This window comes from Cicer arietinum, chromosome 2, assembly GCF_000331145.2.
Source record: "Cicer arietinum cultivar CDC Frontier isolate Library 1 chromosome 2, Cicar.CDCFrontier_v2.0, whole genome shotgun sequence".
In the NCBI taxonomy this organism is placed as follows: domain Eukaryota; kingdom Viridiplantae; phylum Streptophyta; class Magnoliopsida; order Fabales; family Fabaceae; genus Cicer; species Cicer arietinum.
Genome location: NC_021161.2, coordinates 49,054,388 through 49,074,256, shown reverse-complemented (window position 1 = coordinate 49,074,256; position 19,869 = coordinate 49,054,388). Strand labels below are relative to the sequence as shown.

At 28.1% G+C, this 19,869-nt stretch overlaps 3 protein-coding genes across 7 annotated transcripts in view; 2 read left to right on the top strand and 1 right to left on the bottom strand.

Moving 5' to 3' along the window:
- Positions 1 to 3,300: 3,300 nt before the first annotated feature.
- LOC101491417 (CBL-interacting serine/threonine-protein kinase 3-like) lies at positions 3,301 to 9,492 on the top strand. 2 transcript variants are annotated; one of them, XM_004491146.4, is made up of 15 exons: positions 3,301 to 3,466; positions 4,699 to 4,931; positions 5,589 to 5,651; positions 5,863 to 5,934; positions 6,323 to 6,430; positions 6,554 to 6,634; positions 6,761 to 6,814; positions 6,923 to 7,048; positions 7,139 to 7,228; positions 7,592 to 7,714; positions 7,809 to 7,919; positions 8,217 to 8,330; positions 8,413 to 8,469; positions 8,790 to 8,864; positions 9,137 to 9,492. In XM_004491146.4, exons 2-15 carry the CDS (start codon positions 4,761 to 4,763, stop codon positions 9,215 to 9,217), a joined length of 1,326 nt encoding a protein of 441 aa, XP_004491203.1. In that variant the 5' UTR covers positions 3,301 to 3,466; positions 4,699 to 4,760; the 3' UTR covers positions 9,218 to 9,492. The 2 variants fall into 2 exon arrangements, with proteins under 2 accessions (XP_004491203.1, XP_073221381.1); XM_073365280.1 differs by lacking the exon at positions 3,301 to 3,466 and adding an exon at positions 3,846 to 3,995.
- A 3,662-nt stretch (positions 9,493 to 13,154) lies between these two features.
- On the top strand, positions 13,155 to 17,789 carry LOC101490452 (protein TRIGALACTOSYLDIACYLGLYCEROL 2, chloroplastic-like). 4 transcript variants are annotated; one of them, XR_001143417.3, is made up of 7 exons: positions 13,155 to 13,292; positions 14,039 to 14,630; positions 15,019 to 15,348; positions 15,959 to 16,085; positions 16,623 to 16,713; positions 16,812 to 16,936; positions 17,378 to 17,789. XR_001143417.3 is itself a non-coding variant. In XM_004491143.4 (7 exons), the coding sequence occupies exons 2-6, from the start codon at positions 14,115 to 14,117 to the stop codon at positions 16,902 to 16,904; spliced, it is 1,146 nt and encodes a 381-aa protein (XP_004491200.1). In that variant the 5' UTR covers positions 13,155 to 13,292; positions 14,039 to 14,114; the 3' UTR covers positions 16,905 to 16,936; positions 17,378 to 17,789. The 4 variants fall into 4 exon arrangements, 3 of the variants coding, with proteins under 3 accessions (XP_004491200.1, XP_004491201.1, XP_073221337.1); XM_004491143.4 differs by having other exon boundaries at positions 15,970 to 16,085; XM_004491144.4 differs by having other exon boundaries at positions 13,176 to 13,292; positions 14,048 to 14,630; positions 15,970 to 16,085.
- A 450-nt stretch (positions 17,790 to 18,239) lies between these two features.
- The window catches only part of LOC101490129 (oligoribonuclease), a 4,608-nt gene continuing 2,978 nt past the window's right edge, over positions 18,240 to 19,869 (bottom strand). Inside the window, exons 6-8 of the mRNA XM_004491140.4 lie at positions 19,711 to 19,797; positions 18,980 to 19,070; positions 18,240 to 18,597 (exon numbers count right to left, since the gene is read on the bottom strand). Coding sequence (XP_004491197.1) covers positions 18,479 to 18,597; positions 18,980 to 19,070; positions 19,711 to 19,797 — 297 coding nt within the window. The 3' untranslated portion in view covers positions 18,240 to 18,478. The remainder of the gene's footprint in view (positions 18,598 to 18,979; positions 19,071 to 19,710; positions 19,798 to 19,869) is intronic.

Below are 19,869 nucleotides of genomic sequence, written 5' to 3'. Positions count from 1 at the left end.
ACAAAAATTTGCTAATAAAATTAGAAAATTATCAAATTTTTACAAATTTGAAGATATAACATATTTTCAAGTTATTATCAAAAAAATGTTCTAACCTTTCTATTAAGTAGATCAATTGCTAATTTTTTATTTAAATATATTTCGATCATAAATATTTTTCTATATTTTGGTATACATATTCTAATTAATAATAATGAAGTAAAAAAAAATTGACACCTCTCAAAAAATAGGGTCCTAGGCAAGCCCATATCAAATGTCCTTAAGTCACCACTTACATCTTTAAGTGTGAAAAAATAAAAGAAGTTTGGAATTCGACATCTCTTACATTTTAAGTATGAAAAAAAAAAAAAGATATATGAATTCGAACTCAGACACCTATATATTGAAGTCTATTCAATTGGAGAAAAACTAGAACCAAAATGATACCATGTCAATGAGATAATTGTGATAAAAACAAAAACCATGAGAGACACTAAAAAATGGAGAGATGAACATCAATCTTATTAGAATACAAAATAGGACACATATAATATCATATAAAATATTATAAGAATCAAATTTTGTTTTCAATAAAAAATCTAATTATTGTATTTATATCAAAATTTGTGTTCTAATAATATTACTAAAAAAGAACTAAGAAAGAACTTGAGTTTGCAAAACTTCAAAATAACACAACTTCAGAGAAATGAAAGATAGACTAAGACCAGGGTCGATCCAACACATTAGGAAGCCTAAAGCGAAACTATTAGACAGAGTCTTTTAAAAAATTATTAATAATTTATTTAATAACTATAAAAAATTTCTTTAGTAGAATTAATAGTATTTTCAAATTTATTTTCTCTATATTTTTCAAAAAATAAAACAAGACATTTCAACTGTTCTACGACAACATCAAGAACTCATGTAAAATTTTTCATCTTTTAGTTGAAGAAGAAAATAGTCTGTATACTACCACTCTAATAACTCGTGTTACCAATATGTTTACTACTTGTTTCATGATTTCTCAATTTATAATTAATATTTTGAATATAAGCAATGTGTTCACTTTTTGTCTCATAATTTCTCAATTTATAATTATTATTTCTCTCATCTCTACTATCTTTGTTAGCTAATTTAATTGTATTAAGAAAAGTATTAAATAATTTGTAACAAAAATATGTTTCTGTATATGTTAAAAGACTTTTTTTTATATATTATTGGGCCTTTATATCTTATAAAAATTTAACGAAAAAAATTAATTTTTGGCAAGGCCTAAAGCAAGAGTACGCCTCTCCCTTGTGCCGACTCTAACTAAGACAATTAACATTTCCCTCACTATCTAAAAAAAGAAAATTGAAAATTGTTGATATTACTTGTAGTATATATAAGGAAAAAAACTACTTTAACACATGTTAAGAAATTTAATTAAGCATAATTAATACAATAGACTTCATGCAAAATATAAGTTAAATTTATTACATTGTCTCTTTTTAATGTGAAAATATTTAACTATCAATATTAAATATTTTAAAATAAATAAAAGGTGTATTATAAATAATAGCATTAAATGATTCAAAAATATTTACTTTTTGCTTATAATAGTGATCCATATTTAAATTATTATTATTCTTCTTATAATAGTGATTAAATAGAATATTAGTTAATATGTAATTGTATCATATATTATATGATTTATGACATACATATTATATTATTAATTAATTAAAATATGAAAGAATGTCCTTTAATTATTACTTGTTTAACCACGGCAACAAATTATATATTTTATTTCAATATTTGACTAATTTATAATATATTTAATTTTAAATATAAAAGAAAGTAAATTAATACAAATAAATATATTTAGTTAAAGTTTTAAATTAAATACATCTGATTTTAATTAAATAAAATTAAATAATTTTTCATTTACTCAAAACAAGAAGAAGTAGTTCCTTTTAAAACATCTATTTTTAGTATTTAATTAACAAACCAACAAAAAAATGTTTCAAGTGTTAAAGACCTCCTGTGTCGTCTACATATGTTGTATGATGCATCTAACTGTCAAGACCATTAAATTAATATAGATTGATTTTCTCTCTCTAAATTCAATATTCTCATACCTACAACATTATACAACAACCATTAAAAATAGAAACACCACTTGTTAGATACCATTGGTGGTAGCATGACATATGCAAACAGTGGTTGTTACAATATAGGAGAATGTTTTTAGAATAATATTTGACAAAAAAAAAATTAATTTATCACAAAAAATAATATTATTTTAAATTTATAAGTCTAGTTATTTTTAAATTGTATAAAATTGGAGTTCAAATTAAAATTCAATTCATTTTAAATTTATTTCGTCTATTCTGTTTCAAGTGTCAACTTTCACCAAACAAATACACATTAAAAAATTAATAAATTTTATTGTTTAATATTATTTTTTATTCTAGGAATCTTTAAACTATTTTTGTTGTTGTTGAATTTCCATCCAAGACAAATAAAAACATATACTGAAATAAATTTATTATTTGAATAGATCTTAGTATTTTAAGAAATTAATTCTACAATTATAGAAATACCTTGATTTATAAAACATATTTTTCACAAAATAAGAGTTGTGTAACTTTTATCATTGAAAATGATAAACTAAAAATAACAATAAAAGAAAGAAAATTAAAGTTCAATTATCATACACTATTAATATAAAAATATTTATATTTTCAATACATCACAGTCATCTATAAACATAACTTGAAAAATGATTATAGTAAAAATTAAATTTCTTTAGTATTTTAATGATTGTAATTGATCTACCTAATAAAAAAATCTCTATATTGAAGTAGATAAGTAAAATAAAAAGTTATAGAAGACAGAGTATATACATCAAACACAACACAATGAAAAATAAAATGATAATTTAAGGTTAAAATCTACATCCGGTTACATTAACCAGTGTGAAATACAATAGAATAATTAAATTGAAAAAAATCTGTGTCACTGTATGAAATAAGCACCACAACAGTTTTAACTCGAATATTTGTTTTGAAGTGTCAACACTAAAAGTGTGACCACAACACAACAATTATGATATTGGTATTGCTGCTATAAAAACCAAACCAAATCAACCCCAGAAAAATATTTTCTTCTGTGTGTCAATATATTTTCCACACATATAATTTTAATTTTAATTTTATTTATTTATTAACATGGGACATACATTTGATGAAAACAGATAAGAACTGATGTGTAACCGTTAAAGCTTTTCTCCCATAATTCATTGCAGAAAATTCAATATTAGGCACCAAATTTTTGTCTGGTTGTAGTGTCTTTCATTGTTGGTTGTTGTCTCAAAATTCTCTTATATATCCTTTGGCCATTATCAAAAGCCAAATTAACACACTCTTTATACACTCTGCACTTAATCATCAATCTTCTCTTCATTCTTTCTACTGCATATTCAGATTTCTCCTCAAACTTTTAAGTATTTATCTCTCTCTCTCATAGCTTTTTACTGTTTCATGCACCTTGTGTAGTTATTGAAATTTGAAAACTTTAATTCTGGGTTTGCTTTGTTCTTTCCTTTTCAGCAACCCTTTGGGTTATATATTGGTTCCTGAGCTTTTTTTTTGGTTCATTTTACCAAAATTACTATAAAGTTTTTTTTTTTTTTTCTTTTAAAAATTGAATTTTTGGGTACCCTTTTGTTTCTGTGAGTTAAAGATTCTTTTTTTTTTTTTTTCTTTTAAAAATTGAATTTTTGGGTACCCTTTTGTTTCTGTGAGTTAAAGATTCTTTTTTTTTTTTTTTCTTTTAAAAATTGAATTTTTGGGTACCCTTTTGTTTCTGTGAGTTAAAGATTCTTTTTTTTTTTTTTTCTTTTAAAAATTGAATTTTTGGGTACCCTTTTGTTTCTGTGAGTTAAAGATTCTTTTTTTTTTTTTTTGTGGGGTTGGTCTAATAAGTTCCCTTTTTCTCCAACCAATTTATTCTGCAGTTAGTGATTGATATTTGTGAGTAATTTATGATGATTTTTGAACTTTGGAACTTTTTTTTTTAACATTGATGGTTTTTCTATAAATCTAATGTCTATAGTTAGTGATTTTGTGCTGTGTAATGTTGATTTACTTGTTTGTTTCATATTCAAGCTGATTTCTGGTTTTGGGTGTTTATATCATTTACTAGAAGACAAACTTTGAGATTATTTCTCATTCCAACAATTGTTCCTTTTCTCTCTGCAACTTAAATCTAGTAACAATTAGATCTCTCTATGCACCTACTGCATTGCTGGTTGAAATTTGTTGGATCTCTAGGGATATTATATTTGTTGTACTATGAATGATTATTCATTTTAAAGAAGGGAATAGTTTTATGCGTTTAATTTTGATATACTATCGGTGTAAAAAGTTTTATGCGGTCAGTACACCACAACCATTTATACGTGTGACTTTAGAAGTAGTTACGATTAAAAGTAAATAATTTTTATGATCTTATGGTTATGATTGATTAACAGTGTAAAAAAAAAGTTTTACACTGTCGATGTATATAAATTAAAGTTTGCATCTTTGACTTGAAATTGTTGTTTTGCTGAAAATATCAAGTTACTAGCTAATTTGCTTGAAACCTGAATTCAATTGTTTTCCTAAACTCACATTGCAATTCAGTGGATAAGATTTGAATTAGTAATTAGGAACTGATTTTTTATATGCATTTCAGGTAGATTTCTTATAAGTGAGAAGAAGTTCTTTTTATCGTGAAGCTTAACGGCGGCGCGGAGAATGAGTCAGCCTAAAATTAAGCGTAGAGTTGGTATATATGAGGTTGGAAGGACCATTGGTGAAGGAACATTTGCAAAGGTGAAATTTGCAAGGAACTCTGAGACAAATGAGGCGGTGGCTCTCAAAATTCTTGACAAAGAGAAAGTTCTCAAGCATAAGATGGCTGAGCAGGTTGTTTTTGGTGATTCTTTGTTGAATACATGCCTCTTCATTTGCTATAGTCCTTTTACTTCATTTAATTCTTAAAAATCATAAAATAAAATTAGCTGTATGAGCCGCACTTGTTTGTAATTTTCTGTAATTTCAATGATTGTATCTAACTGCAACCGCAATTTAAAACCTCTTTTTCTAAAACCTTTCAAGATGTTGATGAAGTCTAATTTATGTTGAACATGTCATTAGATGGGAGGTTTTAGACATCAGAACTCAGATGCTTATTGTTCTTTTGTATGTATAACTATTTATAGTTGTTTTAGACTTTGATTGGTTTTGAAAAGAAAGTGAAAGTAAAGTATGTAAAAGGAAAGAAAAAGGATATAGAAAATTAGACGATTTTTTAGTTGTTTGGCAGGAAAGAAAATTATAGTAAAGAAAGTTAAACTCTTCATTTCTTTTGTTTGTGTATATCAAGTGAGAAACACTTTTGAGTGTGAATTCCACATGTAAATCTCTTCTTTTCGCGTTGTTATGCACACCAAACAGATGAACGGATTTCTTTTTCCGTGCTTGATCATTTCTTTCGATCGCATTTGGTTCATTCCAAATGAACACTTAGACCTTCACTTGATGAATTCAAATCTCTTACATGTTTTTAATGTATTTTTGCAGATCAAGCGGGAAATAGCTACAATGAAGTTAATCAAGCATCCGAATGTTGTTCAACTATATGAGGTCTCTCTCTCTCTCTCTCTGAAATACTCACATGCTAAATCTTGTTTTTGCATATCCTCTAGCTTTTTCACTAGTGCATGCATACCTTACAACTAAACAGAATTTACTTTTTTAGAATGTAGAATCTGCAATAACAAGTCAAATTCATTCTCAACATAGTTTAATCTTTTGTCAAATTTTGTTTCTAATGTTGAATCATTTTTGCTTACAGGTCATGGGAAGCCGGACAAAAATATATATTGTTTTGGAGTTTGTGACCGGCGGCGAGCTTTTTGACAAAATTGTGAGTAAATGAAATCATGTTTTTCATTTTCAAACTGTTCAAGTATACATCATGAGCCTGATTTTCTTCCTCAATCATCATTATCATCATTGTTTTTTTGGTATTTTAGACGGGTTTGCTTTGGATCTTAGTACATGAACTCCATCTTTAATTAAGTGGAAAAAATGTTGTAAATGCCTGTTGAACTGTATTATTTAAACACAAGTTGTAATATGTAACCCTAAGCTTGAATAATAGAAAGGAATTGCAACCACTTTGCAGTAAGAGACATAGGAACATTGACCGAACTCCGTGGTCAAACTTTGTGTGTTTTTTGTTTGCGTTTTTCATATCTGTTTCTTTTGAACCGGGATTGTTGTTCTAACATAATGGACTTTTCATTGTGAAGGTAAACCATGGACGAATGAGCGAAAGTGAAGCGCGTAGGTATTTCCAGCAGCTTATAAATGTTGTTGATTATTGTCATAGCAGGGGTGTCTATCACAGAGACTTAAAGGTAAGGGCACTTTGTCAGACATTCATATATGCTGATGTTAAAACAATTTATTGATATAATATAAAAAATAAAAATTAAAAAAACTCTAACATAAATTTCATTGCTTTTATGAACTTTGTGCAGCCAGAAAATTTGCTATTAGATGATAAAGGTAACCTTAAAGTCTCCGATTTCGGGTTGAGTGCACTCTCCCAGCAAGTTAGGGTAATCACAATTCATTGCCTTCTCACTTTTACTTTTCTTGGTTGTTTATACTTGTTTTCATTAAAATAAATGAATTAACACGGCTGCGAATTTTCATATCTCAAAAAATGGTTGTTGTCTTTACAGGACGACGGACTTCTCCATACTACGTGTGGAACTCCAAATTATGTTGCTCCTGAGGTGCGGAAAAACGTGACATTATTTCATGCTACTTTGTTGTTTGTTTTGTATTCCAAAATTTCATATAGTTTTTGTCACTTTCTAACTATATATTTTCTTGATACATAGGTCCTTAATGATAGAGGCTATGATGGAGCAACTGCAGACTTGTGGTCATGTGGAGTGATCCTCTTTGTATTGGTTGCAGGTTACTTGCCTTTTGATGACCCTAATCTTATGGAACTATATAAAAAAGTGAGCGCGCAGCATTTGAATATTTTTTTCCTTTCAATTTTACTTTTTCGTTTGTTTTCTTATTATTTACTTTTGTTTGTTGATTCACAGATCTCGGCTGCCGAGTTTACTTGTCCCCCGTGGCTTTCTTTCAGTGCGAGGAAATTGATAGCTCGAATCTTGGATCCGAATCCCATGACTGTAAGAAACTACATTTGATTATCTTTCTTGCTTCTTGTCGTGTAAAATTGGATGTTTGCAATTAAAAGTGTAAACAATGGCTCTGTTTGGATAAACAGCTTATGTATAACAATGATAAAATAAAGTCAAAACTATTTTCACATAAGATATAAACTGTTCTCATAAGCTTTCTTGGAGAGCTTATGAAAATAAGCTGAAAAATAACTTATGGACATGTCATTAGCTGTTTCTATAAGCTCTTCAAAATAGTCTCAAAAGAAAAGGAGAAAAAAAACTAGTTATCAATCTACATTGTCGTGTTTATTTTTCTGTGAACTAGCGAAATTTTGGAATGCAATTCTGATTTACCATAACTATATGCAGCGTATCTCGATGGCAGAGATTTTGGATGATGAATGGTTTAAGAAAGATTACAAGCCTCCGGTTTTTGAGGAGAATGGAGAAACCAACCTCGACGACGTAGAAGCTGTCTTTAAAGATTCTGAAGTACGTTGAAGATTTTAAAATATGGTTTCGGTGTTTGATTTTATTTAAATTCCGTAACATTGTATCTAAAGGATTCTTGTGACGATATATTCAGGAGCACCATGTGACAGAAAAGAAAGAAGAGCAGCCGACATCTATGAATGCATTCGAGTTGATTTCAATGTCCAGAGGGCTCAACCTTGAAAACTTGTTTGATATTGAGCAGGTTTGTAACTTCACATAATAAGATTCTTTCTAAGTTATTTCATGATTGTGATAAATATGTAGAAATCAAATACATGAAAAACATGCATGTTAATTTTAACATATAAACTAGTATTATCCGAGTTCAAACCCTGGTTGGAAGAGATATTCTTTGTTTAGATTTTACTTATCTCTCAGCGGATCGCATTATCATAGTTCCTTTCCCTAAGAATCGAAGGGTTAAAGACCAAAAAAAAATTAAGCTACCATTTTCTGTCTTAATTTTTTTTTATAAATGTTCTTATGTAATTGATTATAGGGATTTAAAAGGGAAACAAGGTTCACATCGAAATCCCCCGCAGACGAGATAATCAACAAGATTGAAGAAGCTGCTAAACCTCTTGGCTTTGATGTGCAGAAGAAAAATTACAAAGTAAGTCATATGCAAGTCAATATCGAAAAATTGATCTAAATTTAACGTATTTTTTGTGAAATTAATAAACCATGACATGCAGATGAGGCTTGCAAATATGAAAGCTGGAAGGAAAGGAAACCTTAATGTTGCCACAGAGGTATATGATCCTTTCATTCTTGTGTTCTTTTGTTCAATGTGCTACACTATAAGTCTCTTTGAATTGGCTTATATAAGTTAGTCTACTAACATAAGCACTTTATGAAAACAATTTAGAATATGTCCCTAAACTGTTTTCGGTTTATTTTCATAAGCTTTCTAAGATAGTCTATGAAAACATTATGACTTTATTTTATCTTTTTGTTATAAAAATAATTTATACATAAGTACTAATAAGATAAGCGTTTAATTAAGTTGTTTATCTAAATACGATCATATATGTCATATTATTGTATTAATTAAAGTGTTAATTGTAAATAGGTATTTCAAGTAGCACCTTCCCTTCACATGGTTGAAGTAAGGAAAGCAAAAGGAGATACATTGGAGTTCCATAAGGTTTCCTTCTACCCCTTTTTTTGTGTGGTTATTTCTTCTACATACTCTGATTTTTGCACTTCAAAGTTAAATTTTATATTATCATATGATAATATGCTGAGTTATAATGACTATGCATTGACTATGAAGTGTGTCAAGATAGTGAAATATAATTGAACATGTGTGTAAAATTAATTGATTTATCTTGTTTGGTGTATAATTATTTAATTCATAATATATCATAAACACTTGTTTTTGAATCTAATTGAAACCATTTGCTTCACCCTATGCAGTTCTACAAAAAACTTTCAAAATGTTTGGACGATGTTGTTTGGAAAACAGAAGATGATATGCAAAAGCAAGAAGCAAAATGATATTAATAATATATTAATTTATTAATATCATTATCACAAGTGTAATATTCTTAATGTATGAAGTCCTACTATTTTTTTCATATTTCTTTATTCGTTATTTCCCCAACAGAATTCTTCTTGTAGGTTTGTTTTGGACATTTACATATTAATCATATATTGTATTATTTTTTTGGAAAGCATGAAGTTTATGTAAGAATTTTAGAATCAAGAGTTCATGAAACAATATATGAGACAATTTGTACTAGTATAATGTATATATGTATTTTATTTTTCTATTTGAAAATAGTGTCTTTTCCTTTGCTCACATATTTTATTTTCTTACCACTTTCACCTTGAAATCTTCATTTTCATTTTAGTTGACCATTAATTAAAGGACCAAAGCCTAAGTAAGAGGATATTTTGGAAAAATATTTTGAGTGAATAATGGTTACCAGTGTTATTAAAGTGATAAATATAATTTCTTTAATAAACATTCAATGAGTTTAAGGTTTTCTTTACTTTAAATTGAGATCATTTTTTAATAAAAAGAAGAAAAAAATTTAATTTCAAGCTCTAATGGCTTAATAACTTGTATTTTTTATGGTATCCCTTTCTCCATATGAAATTCTGACAAATACAAATATGGAATAAAACATTAGCAGTTAGATATGAATTATAATTTGAGACACACCTACATGATTTTCCCACCTACCCCTATCCTATCCTATCCCATCAATCTACCCTACCTTACACTCTTGTGGTCCAATTTACTTACTATATAGATGATAACTATTATTAAAAAAATTCACACGTATTAATAAATAAATTAATTAAAAAAATATGTTATTTTATTAAATTATTTATTTTGGTTATTAATAGTGTAATTATAATTATATTTTATAAATTGTATATATAATAATTATTGAAGAGTAATGTAAAAAAATATAATTAAATTTATATTAATAATTATAAATAATATTTATTTTGAGATGATTTTATTAAAGTAATGTATTATAATGTTACTTTTTATAAATGTTTACAATAATAATAGTAATATAGTAGTAAAATGTTTCGTCAAAAAATGAATATACGATACAAGAACAGCACGCGATGCTTATGCCCAACTCACTTTTTATTTATGGTTTAAACATTTTGGTCTTTTTTATTTTACTCACCTCTTTTTATCTTAAAATTGAATATTTTGGTCTTAATTTAATTTTTCTCTCAAAAAAATAGTGATGAGGTAAATTTTTAATTGACATGACATTAAATATATTGCTTCTATAAAAAAAAGATATATTTATACTTATTAATCAGATTAAACATTAATTTAATACATTTTAGAAATGTTTTTTTTTATAAATGTATTTATTTTAGTATTTGGTGAAGTGAATCAATATAAATTTATTTGTATTTTGCAGCGTAACATGTTTAATATAGTGTTATTTGGAGTAAAAAAAATTATTTTGGGACCAAAATTGCAAAGAGTGATACTTGATGGACCAAAAAATTCAATTTTAAAAAACTATTTTTTGTGAGTATGATAAATAAGAGATTAAAAATGTAATTTAGACATTTATTTATTTTTCTTAACTATTCAGTTGTTAGCCTAGAGGTAATTAGTGTATTTAAATTTGGATTCTTTCTATCAATTAACATTTCAATAAATCTAGTTAAATCTAGTTAATTATTTGAAATCAATTACTTGGTTAAATTCATAGTAAATAGACAATTTAGTTCATAAATTATTCAATTTAATTTTTAAAAATTTTCAAATATTAAAATAGTGTATGAATCTGTTATGTCATGGATTAGTCACATTTATCCCTATGTTATCTTCATATGTCAGAATATGATGGGTGTATTCGAGTTGGATCAAATATAATATTTTGATTGATTAATTTTATTTGAGTTGAGTTGAATTCTCAATATATGATTTTTCCATTAAATTCGAACCAAAGCAATGTGATTATGAGTGACTTGTGTTCGTGACTTATAAATAATTTTAAAAAAATGTAATTAAATTTAAGGCTAAATAACATTCGTGGTCCTTTAACTTAATTTCAGTTAACGTTTTAATTTTTTTTTTTCAATTTGATTCTTTATTTTAATTTTAAGTAACAATTTGATCTTTTATGTTTTAAAATGTCAGCAATGTTATTATTATTATTATTTTTTTTTTGCAAAAATTCATAAAAAATTTCAAACAAAACCCATCCTATAAAATTAATTATCATCCTCAATATAATGTAAATTTCATCAAATTCATAACTTAAATCTTTAAATAAACTTATATTTTTATCTCTAACAACATCAAATAAAAAAATGAAAATATGGGTTTTATTTGAAGATTTGAATTACAAAGTTGATTAAATTTGTATTATATTGAAGAATATAATTAATTTTATGGGTTTTATTTGAAAATTTTGATGAATTTTTGTAAAAAAAAAAATGATAACCTTGTTGACATTTTAAAACATAAAAGATCAAATTTTCACTTAAAATTAAAATAAATGACCAAATCGAGAAAGAAAAAAAAAGATAAATGACTAAAACGTTAACTGAAATTAAGTTAAGGGACCACATGTGCTATTTAGTCTAAATTTAAATACTTGAACATGTAAAAAATAATAAATCTATATCGCAACATATTATTCAATATTTAAAATACATTCACAAACACTTAAATTAATTAAATTAACAATAAATTATCAAACATAGTTCAACGACTAAATTTTAATTATATATGGATGACAATTAAATTTAGACTTAGTGGGCACTCGTAAAAAAACCCACAATAGATAGGATAAAAATACGTATGAGTATGAGCACGAGGACACATAATCACCCGCAAAATTAAACGCAAATAATTATAACTTTCAATTATAATTTTATGAATACACAAATAATTATAACTTTATAACTAAGAATTATGTTTTATTAATCGTGGCTTTATAATTATTCTTACAACTTCATAAATCAATTTTTTTATACAGATCTCGAATAATACCGCTGTAGGACTTGTAACTTCATAAAATATTATTATAAATATGTAAATGCGGATTGTAACGTGTGTTAATTTAAAATATTTAGAGTTAAAAAATAATTTAGTTTATAGTACTTTATAATGAGATTTGCGGATTCAAAACATTAAATCCATTATCTAAATTGAATATAATTAAATTTCAATATATTGATTCATGTTAAATTTAAACTTAAATCAGGTGAATCAAATTTCAGATTAAATTGATTTTTGGCGTTTGAATTTACCAGACCTATAATAATGGGCGACTATAAACAATGATGCGACAATATGTGTGAGATTTCAAATCATTCAATCAAGACACAGTTACTCTTAAAATGTCTATCAAGACACGACAATTGATTAAAGATCTCAAACATGCACATATTTCAATCTATACTTCAACACTTTCAATTCATTCCCTAAAGATTTAAAACTCACGTGAACTGCAATGATAACATGTGATGTTAATGGAGGGATGAAACTGATCAACAAATAACAAATTAAGGGACTTTTGTGCTGTTGCAAAAAATTCAGACTAACTAAATTGAGGGATGATTATAATAAGGGACTAAGTTGTCATTTCATTAGATAAATTTGTATTTAAACTAAATGAATAGGTAACTTGATCATTCGAATAGTAAATGTCATTCAACTTCATTTCTAAATTTTTATAAATTAACAATATATTTTTGAAATTATAAAATAATAATCTAAACATTATATATTTAAATTTTTATTATTATAAATTATGATGTAATCTATTAATTAAATATTTAATTTACATTAATTTTATATAAATATTATTACAATATAAATTAATTTTTTTATTGATATATAATTAAATAAAATTTTATCGACAAATTTATTTTTTAAAAAATGACTGTGATCAATCGTAGATAAACCGCAATAAAAATAACAATAACACCACAAAATCTTTAGAATAATTATTTTCGATTAATTTTGAAATTTCACGAACACTTAAAGTATATTATTCGTTTCCTCCCAATTCCTTTTCCAATCCTAAGCCGTGGTCTCTTCGATTCGATGATGCCTATGATTCATGCTCCTTAGGTTTCTCTCTCTCTCTCTCTCTCTCTCTCTCTCTCTCTCTCTCTCTCTCTTTCTGTCACTGTTTTCTATACTTCAATTTTGTTGTTTTGCTCTTCGCTCTTCAATTTTCTCTTTAAACCATTCATTACATTAATCAACTCTACTTGCTTTTTATTAGGTTCAATGTGTTACCCTTTATTTGCTATATATACATAATTCTCAAATTGGACCGCTTTTTCTATTCCGATGTTCTCAAATTGCTACCTTTATCATTTCTGCTATCGATAATTTTAATATTCACAATATCAAAAAGCTTTATATTTTAAGGGTTTGTTTTGGTGAAATGTATAACTATCTTTTCTGACTTGGTTTGTTTATTGGAACCTATGTGATTTTACTTGTCTTATTAGAATCTTTGGAATTCATTTTTTATTTTACTTTTGTTATTATAATCTCATTCGTGTTAGTTTCACCCCTGCAAGTTTTATACAGTTACACCCAAATCAGTTCACATAACCTAGATGAACTTAATTTATAACATGTGAACTAAATTCGCGTAGGTTACATAAATTCAGTTCACTCAGTTCACGTATCCTATTTGGGTGTTTTCAGATAAAATAGAGGGAACTAGCAGAAGTGTTAGAATCTTTGGAATTGATTTATGTTAATTTGGTTTGTTTGTTCTTTTTTTATCACTGTTTTCAATTTTCATGAATTGATTTGTGATTAAGGTTTATATGATTTTGATTTCTTGTTCTGTTGATTAGTTACTGCAGATCAAAACCATTTTTTTCTTGATAAAAAGAAATTCTGAGTTCTGAGAAAGGAGGTTGGTTTTTGAAGATGGTTGGGAACCCTGCACTTCATCTCTCACCATTGCCAACTTCTGTTTCTTCATGTCTTATTTCTCTAAAAGGCAACTCTCTGAAGTTCGCGCCTCTTTCAATAAGACGTCGGAATCAAATTCACAAGATTAGAGCTACATCTTCTGATGCTGGTCATGTCAAACAGTCATCTACTTCAGAAGTAAAGAATCCACTCGCAGTTGTATTCGACATTCCACGAACTATATGGAGGCGAACACTAGGTCCATTAAGCGATTTCGGGTTTGGTCGTAGGAGCATTTTGGAAGGTGGTGTTGGACTGTTTTTGGTATCTGGTACAGTACTATTTGTGCTTAGTTTGGCGTGGTTAAGAGCTTTCCAGATAAATTCCAAATTCAGGAAGTACACTGCAGTTTTTGAGTTTCCTCAAGCTTGTGGTATAAGCACTGGAACACCTGTGAGAATCAGAGGTGTCACTGTTGGCAATGTCATTCGCGTGAATCCTTCATTAAAAAGTATTGAGGCAGTCGTCGAGGTTTGTTTCGTTACCATAATCTGATTGATGAATCTAATATAATATCAGTGTTAATATCTTGCTTTGGTTTTACATTTAGGGCATTTGTTGATTGACTTATTTGAAATTATCTACTGACATAAACACTTGTGTGACTGTTTGAAAGAGTTTATGGAAACAACTTATAATTTGTCTATTAGTTGTGTTTTTCGGCTTATTTATCATAAGCTCTACAGAATAGCTTTTGAAAACATCTTATAGCTTATACGAAAATAGTTTGACTTTATTTTATCTTTTAGCTTATACATAAGTATTTATGCGATAAACACTTAATTAAAGTGTTTATCCAAAAAGGGCCTTATTGTTTTAGTTTTTGGACTCTACTTAAACATAAGTTTTCAATTTGCAGATAGAAGATGATAAAACAATTATACCGCGGAACTCGCTGATTGAGGTTAACCAGTCAGGTCTTCTCATGGAAACTAAAATTGACATCAATCCTCGCGATCCAATCCCAACACCTTCGGTTGGCCCTCTTGACCAAGACTGTACTAAAGAAGGTCTCATTGTGTGTGATAGAGAGAAGATCAAAGGTCGCCAAGGAGTAAGTTTGGATGAAATGGTGGGAATATACACCCGTCTTGGGCGGGATGTAGAGGGAATCGGTATCGTTAATAGCTACTCATTGGCTGAACGAGTTTTTTCCGTTATGGAAGAAGCAAGGCCACTTCTTACACAGGTATGATGTTATTTTACTTGTGAGCTTGACATATGGAAATTATTTTACTTATATGCGAATAGAAAATGGATCAATGCATGATAATGAATGAAGAATTAGTTTCTTCTTTTTACCTCTCTTACCCAAACTTCTATTAGTGATGTTATGAACATAATATTTGAGTTTGTTATATGTTAAACTGATAATAGATTGTTCATTAGAGCCTTTGAAATAAGAACTCTGTTTTTTTAGTGCTTCTGTGGGAATTCAGTTTTAGAGTATTTGAAAATGAAATGAATATATTAAATTACACTTAGTTGTTTAGCATTAAACCAAGAAATATAGCAGAGCAGCTTCTATTATCAAACAAAATCTAAATTCTCCTGTTAAATCCATTAAACCACTTTATATAAAGAAAATCTCGTCCTTAGAATAGATCTGAAAAAGGAAATAAAAAACTAATATTTTCTGTCTTGAATAACATGGAAAAAAAGCTGTGACGTAAAATAAATTATAAAAAATAAAGATGGTGTCTAAATATGTGTTTGCACCTTTATGGCAATCATGTATCATCTCTCTACTCCTTTACTATATGATGCATTCTCATGCCGATATTTTCATTTTGATGTAGTGATGCCTCAGATGAAAGCCATGGCTCTAGATGTTCAACCTTTATTAGCTGAAGTCCGCGATAGCGGCCTGTTGAAGGAACTTGAGAATTTGACCCGAAGCCTTACCCAAGCTTCTGATGATTTGAGGTCAGTTGCGTAAATGTCTATGGCTGATATGTTTACGACTAATTTCGCTAGCACACATAATTACGAAGCCATATAGCACATTGTCATTCGTTTAGGGGTTGCAACTAACTTCTATTCTATCTATTGCATGAGAAAAGGCATTAACCTATTAAGAGCTTGTTTGGATTAGCTTAGTGGGACATTTTTTGACATGAGCACTTATGAGGTTGTTTGGGAAAACTTATGAAAACAGCATATGACATGTCCATAAATCGCTTGCAGCCTATTTCTATAAGCTCTTCATAGCTTATGAAAACAACTTATTGCTTGTATAAAAACAATTTGACTTTATTTTATCTTTTGTTACAAAAAGAGCTTATACATAAGCATTTATATGATAAGTGCTTAATTAAATTGATATACAACTTCTGAGGATTGAACTGATTTGAAAAATCTGTGTACTCTAATTTGAAAGTATGATCATGCTCTAAATATGATGACTAATTCAACTCTCTTGAAGTATGATAGCTGATGGAAATCACCCCTTTGTGTATGCAGAAAGGCGCATTCATCCATTATGACCCCTGAGAACACCGAACTGATCCAGAAGTCTATACACACTCTTATATTTACCTTGAAGAACATTGAGGTTTGACTCTAGTTTTGCAACTGATTAGATCTAATCATTATGAAAAAAAAAATTCCCATGTCATTTATTATTGTTTCTTTTTTGTTGTATTTATGCAGAATATTAGCTCTGATATGCTGGGTTTTACTGGCGATGAGAGTACCAAAAAGAATATGAAATTACTTATCAAGAACCTTAGCAGGTTATTATGAAGTCAAATTCAAAATGAAGTAACATATAACAGGTAACAAACAATATTGTGTACCATATTTTTCATCATCATCAACATTGAAGGAGAAGATAGTAATTTAAACTGTTTAAGTTGTTTATTACTCCCTCTGTTACTTTTTAGTTGTCGCTTTAAGATTATTTACACATACCAAGAAATCGATAATTTTTGTTATTTTTTATGTAACAATTTGTCTTTTTCATATAATACTCTCACCTATTTATTATCTCACTCAATCTATTTCTCTCTTTGCAATAACTAGTTAAGGGTATTATTGACTACAATGATTATGTTGCATTAAACTTTGAAAACGACAAATAAACAAAAACAAAATAATTCTGCACAAATGACGGTTAAAAAGTAACGGGGGATGTATAAAGTATTACTCCATCTTTCTTCTTGCATTCCGTTCTGAAAAAAATTGTTTTTACTCTTTTGTGGTCTTGATGAGTGCAGGTGTGTCATTGACTGGAGAAATTGATTTTATGTGGATGAATGACATTTTTGGTCTCTGCTCTAGCTGTGTAGCATGTCACTTGTTACTGCAAGACTTTGAGAAGAATGAAGTCATTGGTTAACGGCTTATAGAGTTTCAAAGTATTCATTGCTGAAGGTTTTGAGTTGAATGCAATCACCATCTTACCAATCTATTAATTGATGATCATGATTTATTCCCATGGAACAGTACAGTTTGGTGCTATAGGAGGTTTTTAATAGATTATTACATTACATCATTTTTGTGTTTTTTAGTTTCTCTAAATGTGAAAACTGGATTGGTTGGTTGATTGAGAACTAGTGTTTGGTCTCTTTAACTCAAAAAATCAACTGGTTTTAGAATTGAAAATCAGCTTAAAGTCCGTTTTTAAGATTCCGTTTGAGCCACTAATTTTTTACCTTTTCGTTATTATTTTGTATTATAGCCAAACAAAAGTCAAATAACAAGTTACAACCGACACATAAGCATGCAAATAGAGCAAACTCTGTTGGAATAGTTTGGGGAGTAGCTTAAAAGATTAATTTTTGTGATTATATTAAGAGGATATCGTGATTTACCAAAAAATATATATACAAAAAACTATATATACACATGAAATTTATTCTTTGTATATAAAAGTTGTCTATCTTATTATTTTTTATACAAATTATTTTCATATAAATTTAAAATTTAGCTTATTTTTTTACTTAAAAATTCAACTTATCTTAAAAAATACATTTAACTTTACTTTTTTGATCTATGATATGATTTCAAAAACATTGCTTTTCACATGAGCAAAACACTTTTTGAACATTGTCATCGACTATAATACTATATCACATATTTTCCCCTTGAACGGATTTACATATATATATATATATTGAAATTGTTGAAACATGAGTTAATTTTCATATCAGGGTTCTTGATATAAATTTAAATGAGATTTTACAACTCCAAAAGTTCACTTTATCCAAAATCATGAGCCATTTGCTTGGTACATAAATTTGTCATAACAATGGGGTTTAGATTTGAATTTGAAACCTTCCCATCAAGATTCACATACTGTCTTGTTAGCAACCCTATCATTTCTTGATTCTTGGCTTGAAAATGTTTGCCTTATAGTATCTAAGTTCCTCAATGCTTTCTCTAATATCATCCAAGGCTCTGTGCCTGTTTTCTTTTGAAGGTGCTTTCTTCTGATCTGCACAAATGATAATAACCCTTTTTAGATTAGCTTACAATCAAACATATCTGATGTTTCACAAAATGATCAAATAGTAAATAACTATAATTACAAACCAGGAAAAATGACCACTGTAATAAAAAGAAGGGTTTTTTATTCCTATAATGTCGACGAAACATTGTTTTAGCCTCTACAAAAATAGTGTTCTTATCCCTTGTCGGGGACCATAAGTACACTTTTTTTTTGTATTTTCAAAGGACCAAAAATGAATAATATTTTGTACGGACCAAAAATATGTTTAATGCTAAAAAGAACCAAATATAAACAAGGACCTAAAAAACACTAATACCAATACCAAAGAAAGGTTCGTTACACATGAGTAACTGTATATAATTCTCACCCTTAGGATACCAGCGAATGCAAAGAGCTGAAATACTACTAACATCAACAACCACATGAGAGAAGATCCCCGCCAATTCTGGCATGTATTTCTGCGAAAACGAAAGAGTTAAGACAGGTCATGAAACATTTTAACATAGAAATAATAGGATACATCAAAGTTTCCGAATAACAATGATAGTATATTTGCTTTGAATAAGGTTTATTCAGGACATACAGCACGAAAAAAGACTGCCTTTCAATTTTATACTTAGATATATAGATTCTGTACTCATATGCCAAAGAAGTTTACATGCAGTGTCTTGACCTGATGTTATACATGAAGTCCTTCTTCATAAATGCTGTGTGATGTGTTCCTTAGACCAACAAAATTACCATGATATGGTTTACATATTTACTCACTAAGGTAGTATTCTAACATGATGCGGTTCAAAAACTGTTGTTAAACAGCAGCTATAACGGCACTATAGCCCTGATTTAGTACAAAATTTTGCGTAGCAGGATTTGAATAAACCACTATTTTCCGTGATTGACAACACTTCATTCAAAAATGTTATATTACTATATTTGATGAGACCAATAATTTACAGACAACAATATTAACAAACGAATAGAGGCTTCAACAATACACATGGCACTATAAAGACTAGCAACAAAAATGAAGAGAAAAAAATAACAAATACTCAATTATTAAAACCACTACCAACTACTTTAGTATGGCAGCCACAATACCTTCAGATATTGAAAATCCACATATATTGAATTGCCTGCCAAGAGAGGTGTGTAAGTACCAATATGCCTCTTAACGAATTCAATAACCTGCAATTTCTCAAGATAGTACATAAATTTACATTATAAAAAGATAAATAAATGAATAAAACCGAGAGGGAA